Genomic DNA, 12,394 nt, shown 5'->3' with positions numbered 1-12,394 from the left:
GCCTCCTACTGCAGGTGATCATAGGATTTAGAGCTGGAAGGAACCTCAGAGATCATCTAGTGCAGTTGTCACAGTTTTCAGAGGAGGAATGGAAGTCAAGAAACATGATGTTACTACCCCACGGACACATAGGTAGTACAGGCATGATTTGAACCCAAGTCCTCTGACTCCCAATCTAGTGCCTTTCTCTATTTCATCAGGATAGTACCTCTCCCCTCCCCTCCCCCCACATACATATGGATCCATACACCAGTGTTTTTGGGTCTCCTGCTGGCCTCAGATTAGTTCTGTCATATAGGAATAGTGGCTGGGGTCAGCGTCTGGGTGGAGAGGGAGAGACGTGCTTTATGGCTTAGAGTTATGGGTAGAGTTGACCCCACTCCTTCTTTTACAGATTTCTTTCCTGGGGGGTCTGGCACTCAACGAAGGGGTCAACTGGTTAATAAAGAACATTATCAGGGAGCCCCGGCCCTGTGGAGGTATGGTGGGACCTTTGGAGGGGTGCAGTGGGAGAGTCAAAACTGGATGAAGATATCTCCTGGCTTGGGGGAGCCGGATGAGTGGGGGGAAACAATTCTGTACCCCAGACACTGCCTGATGGACATTGTCTGTTTGTTCTTAGATACCCACTCCGTGGTGAATACCAAATATGGGATGCCTTCCAGCCATTCCCAGTTTATGTGGTTTTTCTCAGTCTACTCCTTCCTTTTTCTTTATTTAAGGTAAAGTACCTTCTTTGGGAGAGTAGGAGAGGGCTACTGGGGTTATGGGCATCTCAGCCTTAGTAGGCATTTTTTTTCTTGGACCCTCGTCTGCTCCAGGCCTCACACTGGCCCTGGCTTTGTCTAAGGACTGGCACCTCCTGTACTCACCTCCTAGAATGGTCAATGACATAAACCTCCACTTGGGTCCTTGTCCCTGGGTCCCTTGGTTGGGTTATCCACAGTTAAGAGTTAAGATAGAGAAGTAGATCCATGCAAAGTGACTTAGGTAGATCAGTAATGTAGTGTTCCAGAAGCCACATTTTCAGAAGGGGTTGATGGTCATCAGGGTCAAAAGCTGTAGAGAATTCAGACAATGAGGACTGAGCAATGGAGACTGCTCCCTTCAATGCTGAGGAGTGGAAGAACAAGCTGCCGTTTTACCTGAGCCCTCAGTAGTCCCCCTTTCTTCCCCCTTTCTTTAGAATGCATCAAACAAACAACGCCAGATTCTTGGACTTGTTATGGAGACACGTGCTCTCTCTGGGCCTTGTGACAGTAGCCTTTCTCGTCTCATATAGTAGGTATGCAGCAGTATTTGCCCTTTCTTCTTGCCCCTCCGTCTTCCTGCTCCCCTCTCTTCATAGCTCCCTTAGTGGCCAGGAGACCATTCCTCTCCTCAGGGCCTCTCCAGTGTCCCCAAGACCCTTTACTTAACCCCAACCCTGGCTCCTCCCCCTTTTTGGCTCCCTTTTGGCTCCTTTTTGGCCTGGAAGCATAGCCTAGGCCTCTCTCCCATGAACACTGAGGAGAATTCAGCCATAGAGGCCACCAGATTAATCAGAGTGAAGGATAGAATAATGCACTGAGCAGGAGTGTGTGGTGGGGCTATTTCTTAGGATTATATTTAACACTGAAGAGGGAGGCCTAACTACTTCTTGTAATGGTTCCTCATTCCTGGTCCCTGCTCAGTTCTCCACATTTTGGTTGGATCAAAGAAGCTCCCCTATGTGCCGGACTTTGCCCTGCTGTTCTTGGCATCCCCCTTGGGTTTGGAGGTCAGGGGTCCTGGACTTGAAGTCAGGACCTAGCTGAGCCATTAAGAAAGGAGCTGTTCCACTGAACCAGTGGGAATGGTGGGTCTCATCTCAGGTGCAAGGCACTTGACTATCTTTGGTTCATACCTCAGCTCTGACCTGGCATCCTGGGGTGCCAGGAACTGTCTGTCTGATTTATCCATCTCTATCTCATTGGTTCTTCCCCATCACTTTCTGCTGAAGAGTGTATTTGTTGTACCACACCTGGAGCCAGGTCCTCTATGGAGGGGTTGCAGGAAGCATCATGGCTGTCGCGTGGTTTGTCTTCACACAGGAGATCCTCACTCCACTGTTCCCCAGGATAGCAGCCTGGTAATTCCCTCCCAGAGCCCTTTTCCCCACACTTCCCCTTTCCCAGGTAGTTTAGGGATCTTTCCTTCCCCACCCCATATTCTCATTCTTTGCTGGGTCCATTGGGAGCGCTTTTTCCAGGGATAGTTTGCACACTGAGGATCCTGACCTATGGCAAAGTTAGGAAGAGAACCCACGCATCCTGATTCCTAACCCAGGCCTCCATTGTCAAGGCTCTCTTTTTGCCCTCCAGACTGTGGGCAGGGCTTTCTTTGCAAAATCCAAAATGGATTCCCACTGGCCATTGAGGAGACCTGTAGGAAGAAAGTGTTTTAGGATTCTGAGTGAGCCTCAGGAGCCATATGTGGAAAACCTATGTGTATTGGTTTTCCCTTCTACCCCATCTTCAGGCTCAGGAGTTTGCTGCTAGGACTCTGGACATTCCCCTGGGTTAGGACCTTTGAGCTCAAGGGCAGCATCTTCTATCTGCATAGACACAGTTCATAATCCTCAAGTCTCAGAGGTGCATGTACCAGGCTCTGTGCCCAGGACTATATGGGATCATATTCAGTGGAACTTTGACCCCAGTGAGATGTGGCAGGCCAACGCTATCTCTTTTGACACCACCCATGTCCTTTCCAGCAAGAACTGGTTGCTGTTTGACCCATTCTCTCCTTGTCAGGACTCCTCCCCTCTCCCTGGCCCCACCTCAGGCAGTTGGGCTCTTTCCCCAGGACTTGGGAGCTAGACCTATATTTTTTTCCCTTTTGAAAGTTAGAAGCAAAGGGGAAGGGGGTGGAGGGAGTAGGCATAGCCTGAGCCCTTTAACACCTTGGAGTTTGGGGGGTTTCCAAGATGGCTTTGTAGAAAATGAGCACCCTGCATGTGCTGTTCTTTTTCCCTAGGCCCATATCTGAGTTCTTCCTAATTCGAGACACAAGCCTCATCCCCAATGTCCTGTGGTTTGAGTATACAGTCACCAGAGCAGAGGCCAGGTGAGTAAGATGGGAAACCCACTTAGACTCCCACGACTGGCCTTGTCCCTTTGGCCAAGGGTTTTCCTAGAACAGCTCTTTCCTATGTAGGGATGGGATTTAGGGGTCATTTGACCCTGTTTTTCCAGTTGAGGGCCAAGTTGGAAGATCCTGGATTATTATGTTTTATTTTTACCAGACCTTTGAATTTTATTGTTATAGAGAACACTCAGTGAGGAAACTCCCTCTTACCAATGCAGGTTGGCTCTTGCTTTATATTTGTAGTCTTAGAGAAGTGTGATAAATTTAAATATGTGTCTGACCCAGAGGTTACATTAGCCTGTATGTGTCAGAAACAGGATTTGAACCCAAGCCTTCCTGTCTCCAAGTCAACTCTCCATTCACATTACCTTCTAATTCTAGACTATTTTAAATCTAATTTTTAGAACTCAAAAGAACAGAGGCCTGCATAGAATTCAAGACCTAGAAATACACAGTTCATAGAATATTCGATCTGAGTTCTTTTTTTTTTGCCTTTTGGAGGGCAGTTGGGGTTAAGTGACTTGCCCAAGGTCACACAGCTAGTTTTTGTGTTAAGTGTCTGAGGCCGGATTTGAACTCAGGGCCTCCTGACTCCAGGGCCAGTGCTCTATTCACTGCGCCACCTAACCACCCCATCCGAGTTCTCTTACAGAAAGGCCAGGAGGGTTGGGCTTTCAAGCAAAGGGTGTCAGGAACAGGGAGAACACTGAAGAATGCACATGGTGCTGGAGGCAGCGCCGGGCGGGGGGGGGTTCGGTAAGAGAACGCGGAGGGGGTGGTTGGAGAAAGTTGATGTGGAGCAAAGGATTAGGAGGAAGGGAAAGAAATTAGGCAACACTTTATCCTGTTTCTCTAGTACTTTAAAATGTATAGAGTGATTTTTTTTTAACTGCAGCTCCTTGAAGTCGATAGGTCAGCCTTATGGTTTTCAGGTCCTGGGGGTTAATGGTCCCAAATCGAGGGAGTTCTGAGAAGGGCTGAAAAGAAAGGCTTGGTAGTGTGTGGCCTGTTGGGTGGCCTTGGAGATATGCATCCTGGCTGAATTATAATAACAAGCTGAATAGGTAAAGGCCCACATCTGTTAGGAAAGGGGATTTGAGGGATTTGAGGGCTTTGGGGCAAGGCAATCAATCCCTTTAATGGCATAAAGGACACAGCTGTCCAGAGGCAGAGAGATTTCCTGCCTGCCTGGGGATTATAATATGGTGAAGATAGTATTAAACAGGGATTAAAGATGCCTAGACCCAAGTCCACCTCTTTTTGGCCATGTAACCTTGAGCAAATAGCTTCCCCCTCCTCTCTGACTTTGAATTTCCTCCTCTGTAAAGCAGGCTTAATAGTTCTTGGCCACCCTGCCTGCCTGCCTCATAGGGCTGTCGTGAAGAGTAAATGCGATAATGAGCGTGAACCATTTCTTTCTAAACTGAGAAGTGCTATACACACATAGGGGAGTGTGTTAATAAAAATAATTGGGTAGAGAGCTGGGAAAGACTATTTTGAAGGAAAGGGAAGTAAGTTGCTTGTCCTTTGTAGGGGAAGATCTCATTTTTTGTTTCTTTTTTACCATTCTCCGGGCCACCTGTTCATTGTCACCTTGCAGAAACAGACAGCGAAAGCTGGGTACAAAGCTACAGTGAGAGTGCTTGGGCGTGGCTGGGCCAGCCCCACAGATCTGACTGGTAGGATGCCGCCATGAGACCTCGACAGACCCAAGTCACCACGTGGAGCCTTTTTCTTTCTTTCTTTCTTCTTTTTTTAAAAAAAATCAAGACGGACCAAAGGCCAGACTGGGCCTTCAGCAGGAATCCCGAGGCCTGGGCATTGGTTTGGGCAGCTTGCTAGGCATCCCCACTGCCCATGGGACCAGGATGCAAATGGGACCTTGCCCATACCACCACTGCACACTGAGAGGCAGAATTCACCATAACATCCAAGGCCAGAGGAAGGGTCTAAGGGTGGGGTAATAGGGGAGAAAGAAGAAAACTTTCATCTGAGAGTTTGAGACAGGGTGGGTGGGGAATAACAGCCAAGTATTTGTGTGGAATTTAGGTGGTGTGAAATATACACGCTATTTATTTTTTTTCTAAGGTTAATTTGATTTTTGGAGTTGGGAGCTGGGGCTGTGGGAAGGCCTTTTTGAAGAGGAACCCATTGAGTAGGGTTGGTTTCTCAGTGGTGCAGGGAGAGTCTAATTCCAGACCATTTGGACAGTGTCAGTTTTATCTATCTGCACTTTGTAAGGAAGAAACAAAACTTGATGGACATTTTGCTTGGAACACCAGGAAGCAGCCTACCTCTCCTCTTAGTGTAGTTGTGAAATATGGGGGCTTAGGGCAGAGTACTTGGGGAAATCAGCCCTTTCTTTGATTGCTATCTCCTCTCTGCCGATAACAGCCTAATATGGTGGATGCTGTTTCTGAGTCTTCTTCCCTGTAACACAGCTATTTCCATATCTGGGAGAGTGATAGCTCAGAGAACATTGCTTCTTCATTGGTCTGGTGATATTTCTTTACAACAGTAATCTTGTTCAAGGGCCTTCTCTGATCCCTGTCCATGCAATGGGTTGTACCTTCTATAATGAAAGAACTTTTTTTTAAAATGCTATTTACATTGTAGATAGGGAACCCTGAACTGTTTTACAGATTTTTTTTTGTCTTGCCATCAGGTAGCAATTGCTTTTCAATTCCTTTCATCCCTTCCCACTTCCAGTACGCCAGCTACTTCAGAACCATTCTACCAACCTACCCAAAACAAAAGACAGAGAACCTGGAGTTCAGCTGGGTGTGTGCCTGACACCACCCTTCTTCCTCTGCTGGGCTCCGGAACACTTGTCTTTCCTTGAGACTTGGCTCCAAAGGAGCTAGGTCTCAGCTTTCTCACAGGAGAGTACTCCAGACCAGAGGGAAATGTGCTAGCTGGCAGTGTGTTTGGTCAGACCAGGTCTCATGCTGGACAAAAGAACTTGAATGTCTTGAGGAAGTCGTCATCAGGGTTATTTTACTTGTACTTGGGTCTGTTGTTTTAAAGTTATTTTCAAAAGGAATCACTGAGAGGAACATGAGTCAAAAGCCCAGGGAATATTCAGAATTGAACTGGATGGTTTGGGACATGTTCAAATCATTGAAGAAGAAAACAGTTGGTTTCCTGAGCTGCTGCTGCTGCTGCTGAAGCACACCTTGGTGGCGCTTTTCTTTTCTTTCTTTTGCAAAGACAGTATCCACAAGCCATTCCAGATGTCAGGAAAATGGGCTTATTTCCAGGGAAGTTAGGTCAGCCCCCACATTCCCTTCCCCTTCCCATTTTCCTTTTTGGCCAGAGATAAGCCAGATGTCAGGTGGTCTGGATTAAGACAATAAATAAAATTGTTTACTATTGTTTTAAAATAAAATATGGAAAACGACCTGAGTGTGTGATCTCCAAGGTGGCTGGAGTAGTGGGGCTGTCTGGGATGTACACCTTGCAGTGGTCTCCATTGAAGGTGAAGAAATTCAGGAACAAGCCACCCAGCGAATTAGCTCAGGGAATTTCCTTCTTACAGAGAATGAGACTCCTCTTGCAGCAAGAACTCTGATACTTAGGTAACTTTAGGCATGTCCTTTGCTCTGTTTGGGCCCTACTGTTCTCATCTGTAGAATAAGGGGGTGGCAGCCCTGATTTACTTCTAATGACCTCTCGTCCATCCTTGAAAGAAGGCCTGGAGAAAGCCCTCTGCCTGGGGCCAGTGGGCGGTGGGAGGACGAGAGATGTTTAGGACAGGTGACTGACACCTGCCTCCCCTTAGCAAAGCCACCAAAGGCTGAGTTATTGCATCTCTGTTGGTGTTGCTGTCTATTCTTCCCACTTGGGAAGTCGTGTGGATGGGCAGAGCTGTGTCTCTGGGGACAGCTAACTCGCTAGCCCAGATGGGTTCTTTATACATAAGCACACTTCTGGGAGATAGGCATGGGCAACATATTTGGAGAGGGGGAAAAAAACATAGAGGACATTGAATTAAAAATGAAGGAGTGAAATGGTGCTCAACTTCGGGGATTATTATTTCCCAAGAAGTCCTGGAAGTCGTTCCGCTTCCTTGCCAGGAGAGGCAGTTTCAAAACTAGGCAAATGTAAAACAGTGATAAATAGCTGACATAGACTCACAGTTTACACAACATTTTAGATCATAGTCCCGTTTTAAGGCAGGTAGTACAGAAAACAATCTCAGAGAGTTAGATTGACATAGCCAGTTAGGAAGCACACTGAAAGCCCAATCTCTCAGATACTGGTATCCTAGAGTAACCTGATCTCTCCCTTTAGGTATGGGTGGAATTTCTGGTAGCCCAGCCTTCTGAAATAGAACTGGGTAGAAGTTTTTGTTTCAACACAGTAAAGGCAGTATGGGGGGATGTGTGTGTGTGTCACATATAAATTGATAAAGAATAGGAACTAGGCCTCTGATTTTATTGGTACAGACAATTAGATCAGAAAACAGGCACCAGACTAAGGCAACAATCTAGGTGTGAGATGAGGACCTGTACCAGGTGATGAAGGTATTGTCAGAGGAGAGAAGGGGGCTTATTTGAGAGATGTTGCAAAGGTGAAATCTACAGGCCATGGCCACAGATTGAGCAAAGGCTATTGGATTTAGTGTCTAAGAGAGCATTAGTAACTTTGGAAAAGGCAGTTTGAGTGGAATGAAAAAATAGGTTGATTGTTATGAAGAGTGAGAAGATAGGAAGTAGAGGCACCTATTGTAAACAGCCTTTTCAAGAAGTTTGGCCGGGTGGCTAGGTGGCACAGTGAATAGAGCACTGGCCCTGGAGTCAGGAGGAGCTGAGTTCAAATCCGACCTCAAACATTTAACACTTACTAGCCGTGTGACCTTGGGCAAGTCAACCCCATTTGCCCTGTCCTCCCTCCTCTAAAAAGCAAAAAAAAAAAGAGGAGTTTGTCCACAAAGGGCAGAAGAAAAATAGGATGAGAGTGGGGCTGGAAGGATCAAGTGAGGGTTTTTTCAGGATGCTGTTGGGCATGTTTGTAATGAAATGAACCAGTATAGAGGGAGAGATTGAAAATAAATGAGACTAGTGGTGGCAGGGGGCAGTTTTTTGGAGGGGGCAGGATGGAGTGGGATCCCTTCAAGAGGTAGAGGGGTTAGCCTTGTTAAGGGGTGAGACAGACAGGGTGAAGGAGGAGAGGGATGGAAGTTCTCTAATAGGAAATGAAGAGGAGGGGAGAAGCAGGAACTCCCTACAAATGGCCTCAATTTCTTCTGTAAAATAGGCAAGATTCTCAGCTGAGAGAGTGAGAGAAGAGGGAGGCATGGAAGGTTTGAGGAAGGATGACAAGGCTTGGAAGAGTCACTGTGGAAATTAGGATGGTGTTCATAAGGGAGATAGATATAACAGGATTGCTTAACAGCAGTGAAGGCTCACTTGTGCAACATTAACATGTAGTAGGCCCAGTTAGAACAGTTGTGTGATTTTTTTTTCAGTTGAGTCTGACTGTGACCCCATTGGGATTTTCTTGGCAGAGACACTGCAGTGATTTGCTATTTCCTTCTCCAGCTCATTTTACAGAAGAGGGAACTGAGGCAAAAAGGGTTAAGTGACTTGCCCAGAGTCACACAGCTAGTGTCTGAAGCTGGATTTCAACTCAGGTTCCTGACTCCAGGCCCAATACTCTATCCATTGTACCAACTAGCTATGCTAGCTGTGTGATTTTTTTCATCTGTGTTCAGCATCACTAAATCCAATGTGCTAGGGCATGATGTTTCATGGAGTTGAAACTCTGATGGAGAATGGAGAGCTCCCTGGGAAGTTCTTAAAGTTGAGCCTTTATAAAGAAAGACTTTGTTTGGGAGTAGCTACCCTCCAGCCCTCCAATCAGATGGGAGAGGCAATTGACAAGGTGCCAAGTATCAAAAACTGGGTCAATTAGCAGTGACGACATTTCCAAATTTTGAAATCATCTTGACCCATCCCCTTCAGGTTAGTCACAAGTCCTATAAATTTTATCCTTATACAGCTGTATGTGCCCTCTTTTCCATTTCTACTGTAATCCTAGTCTAAGTCCTTATCACCTCATTCCCAGATAATTGTACCATCCTCATTAGTCTTCCTGCCTCCTGGGGGCTCTGCTCCATCCTGCATAAACTGCCAGACTATCAGTCAGCCAGTCAACTAGCATTTAGTTGGCACCACAGTGCCAGGCACTGTGCTAAGCACTGATGATTTGTTTCAGTTGTTTTTCAGTCATGTCCAACTCTTCGTGACCTCATTTGAAATTTTCTTGATAAAGTTACTGGAGTGGTTTGCCGCTTCCTTCTTCAGCTCATTTTACAGATGAGGAAACTGAGACAAACAAGGTTAAGTGACTTACCCAGGGTCATACAACTAGTAAGTGTCTGAAGCCAGCTTTGTACTTGGAAGATGAGTCTTCCTGACTCCAGGCCAGGTGGTCTATCTACTGTATCACCGACAAAGGTGGCAAATAAGCAAAGAAACAAAAAACCAGCCTAGTTTCTGTTCCCAAGGAACTCATAATTTATCATCCTCTCAATCCCTGTTTTAGAACTTTTAACAGCTCCCCACATAAAATCTAAACTCTGATGGGTTTTCAAGACTGTAATCTGGCCACATTTTAATATAGGAAAACTACCACCCACCACTCCTCAGCATATATACTCCAAATGCAGCTACAGTGATCCCCTCCCCCAACACAAATCACTCTTATTTCCATCTCTCTGCCTTCTACTTATCTATAATGTCCTGGTTTCCTTTGCCCTTCTAACTAAATTCATTTCTTCTTTCAAGGTACAACTCAAGTTCCCACCTCTGGAGGTCTTTCCTTAATTATTCCAACCCATACCAATTTCTTAACAATTCATTCATTGAGCTCCACTTAAAAGTATCTGGGCCATGTCTGGTCATCCTGATCTTTGTCTCACCACCAGACCCAGAGGGCTGTGGAGGAAAAAGTGAGGCTGGTGACTTTGCACAGCCCTCCTTCACTCAAATCCAATTCACTTGCAAGTCATGGCATCATCTTCCTGATGTCATGGTTCACTTCAAGAAGAAAGGACAAGCAGCCACAATTTATAGGCAAGTCACCTGTGTTGGTAATGTGGGAGGATTTGCATGTGAACAAGATGTGGTTCTTGCCTTCTAAGACCTTCCAATCTAATAGGAAATAAGTCAAATTCAGTACAAAGCAGAATATGGTAATTGCCCTAAGTCAGAAGAAACACCGACTATACAACTCAGAGGCTGGGTCACCACTCCCAAGTTCTAGGGTAGCTTCTTTGGGTCTGTACTCCCTAAAACTATAGTTCACAAGTCCTCACCGGTAAGTTTCCTCTTACAGTCAGCCCATAGACACAATTCAAAGAAATGACATTTGCTGAGATATAGTTAGAGCTCTAGTCATAAAACTTGTCTGTAAACCTGGGTCACACTCTCCCACAGATACAGTATTTGTAAGAAGACTCAAACACAAGCTTTGTGAGAATCCAGGGCTAATGAGGCCAATGTAGATAACACATGTGGTCAAGGCTACTCACATGCTGCCTAGTATTATAAGTTCTTGATGTATTTTCTCTCCTCATGGAGCTGATGTTCAGGGAACAGTGAATAGTTCGGATTTACTAAAATGTAGGATGCATGAAGGAAAGCACTGGGAACTAGGAGAAGCTAGCAAGATAGATTGGGGGCAGCTCTTAGAGGGCCTTAAATTCCAGGCTAAGAATTTTAGATTTTATTCTTTAGATAATGTGATTAGGATTCTATTTTTTGAACTCATGGTGTTTACTATCAATCTTGCACAGTTTACCATTTGTTATGTTAGTATTGTTTGTTATTATCTTACATGTTCTAGTCTTATTTCCCCCAAGCAGACTAAATTTTTAGAACGCTGGAATTTTAAAATATCAATACACATTTAATGTAACAACAAAATTAAATTAAACATACATTTATAACTTATATAGTAGCAAGATTTTTCATGGGTTAACCAACTTTACTTGTAGGTCACCCTTCACCTTGCTATTTTGATTTATTCTCACATATAATCTTAGCAACTTGAGCTCTGTGGTAATCCAGGGGCATATTTGGATATTTTCTTGTTAGTAAATAAAACTGCAATCTTCTTCTTACTTATCGGTGGACTTAACTCCCTGCCCCAGTTTATTAAATATCATTTGTTAAATAAACTGGAGAAGTCTGCTTTCCCAACCGTACTTAATCATATCTTTCTCTGCATTAAATCCTTTAATCTCATATGATTAAGTAACTATTAAAATGACCAAATATACAATTTGTGAACAAATGAAATCAGTAATAAAACAAAGACAGATATTTAATTATAAAATGTTGGGCGGTAAAAAAGATTATATCCAGGGAACTCCAAAAGCAGATGACTTTTCTTTACTTTGGGAAATACAATTTCACCATTCATCTCTCTCTAGATACCAATTAATGTCTCTCAAGATCCTCCTAATTCTCCTCAAGAGTTATGTTGGGGGTGGGGTTAGGGAGGGGGGTGTAGCTAGGTGGTGAAGTGAATAGAGCACCGCCCTAGATTCAGGAGGACCTGACTTCAAATCTGGCCTCAGACACTTGATACACTTATTAGTTGTGTGACCTTGGGCAAGTCACTTAACCCTGAATGCCCTGCCTTCCCCCTCCAAAAAGAAAAAAGAAAGAAAAAAACAACAGTTAAATTCAGCCTCTCAGGAAATAAGCTATGTTAGTCCTTTTTCTTTGTCTTTTTTTTTTTTTGAGAGCAATTGGGGTTAAGTGACTTGCCCAAGGTCACATGGCTAGGTTTGTGTGTGTGTGTATGTGTGTGTGTGTGTGCATGTGCATGTGCATGTGTGCGAGAGCGCGTTAAGTGTCTGAGGCCATATCCAAACCCAGGTCCTCCTGACTTCAGGGCCGGTGCTCTATTCACTTCGCCACCTAGCTGCCCCTTCTTTGTCTTCTTTTTAGCCATCACAGGAAACAATCTTTCTAGAAAATATTTCTAGGAAAAAAAAGTAACTGGAAAGTCCCCACAGATTCTTCATAGAATTCTTTTTAAGATAATTCTCATAAGAAAGACATTTCTTCTCACCCTTTAAAAAAAATTAAATTAAAATTTTTTCAATGAACACAAATTTATTTTTCTCCCTCCCATCTGCCCCCTTATTAAGAGAACAAAACTAAACCAATAACCTACAATAAAACCCTTATAAAAATATGCATACTCAAGCAAAACCATTTCCTGCTGTGGTTATGTCCAAAAAATTTGTCTCAGTCTACACCCTGTACCATCG

General features: G+C 44.6%; 1 protein-coding gene across 2 annotated transcripts in view; it reads left to right on the top strand.

The window, feature by feature from the left end:
* Window positions 1–6,505, top strand: part of DOLPP1 (dolichyldiphosphatase 1) — a 10,530-nt gene extending 4,025 nt beyond the window's left edge. For both annotated transcript variants that reach the window (XM_069069414.1, XM_069069415.1), the window contains 6 exons: window positions 395–479; window positions 623–722; window positions 1,187–1,285; window positions 1,982–2,110; window positions 2,995–3,084; window positions 4,706–6,505. In XM_069069414.1, the coding sequence (XP_068925515.1) occupies window positions 395–479; window positions 623–722; window positions 1,187–1,285; window positions 1,982–2,110; window positions 2,995–3,084; window positions 4,706–4,742 (540 nt within the window). In that variant the 3' untranslated portion in view covers window positions 4,743–6,505. The remainder of the gene's footprint in view (window positions 1–394; window positions 480–622; window positions 723–1,186; window positions 1,286–1,981; window positions 2,111–2,994; window positions 3,085–4,705) is intronic.
* The last annotated feature ends 5,889 nt before the right edge of the window (window positions 6,506–12,394 follow it).

The sequence above is a fragment of the Petaurus breviceps genome, unplaced genomic scaffold, assembly GCF_028583685.1.
Source record: "Petaurus breviceps papuanus isolate PSGF00001 unplaced genomic scaffold, PetGlider_PUasm1.0 90779, whole genome shotgun sequence".
NCBI lineage: Eukaryota > Metazoa > Chordata > Mammalia > Diprotodontia > Petauridae > Petaurus > Petaurus breviceps.
Note: the sequence above shows the minus strand (reverse complement) of the source record. Positions and strands in the feature narration are given on the sequence as shown.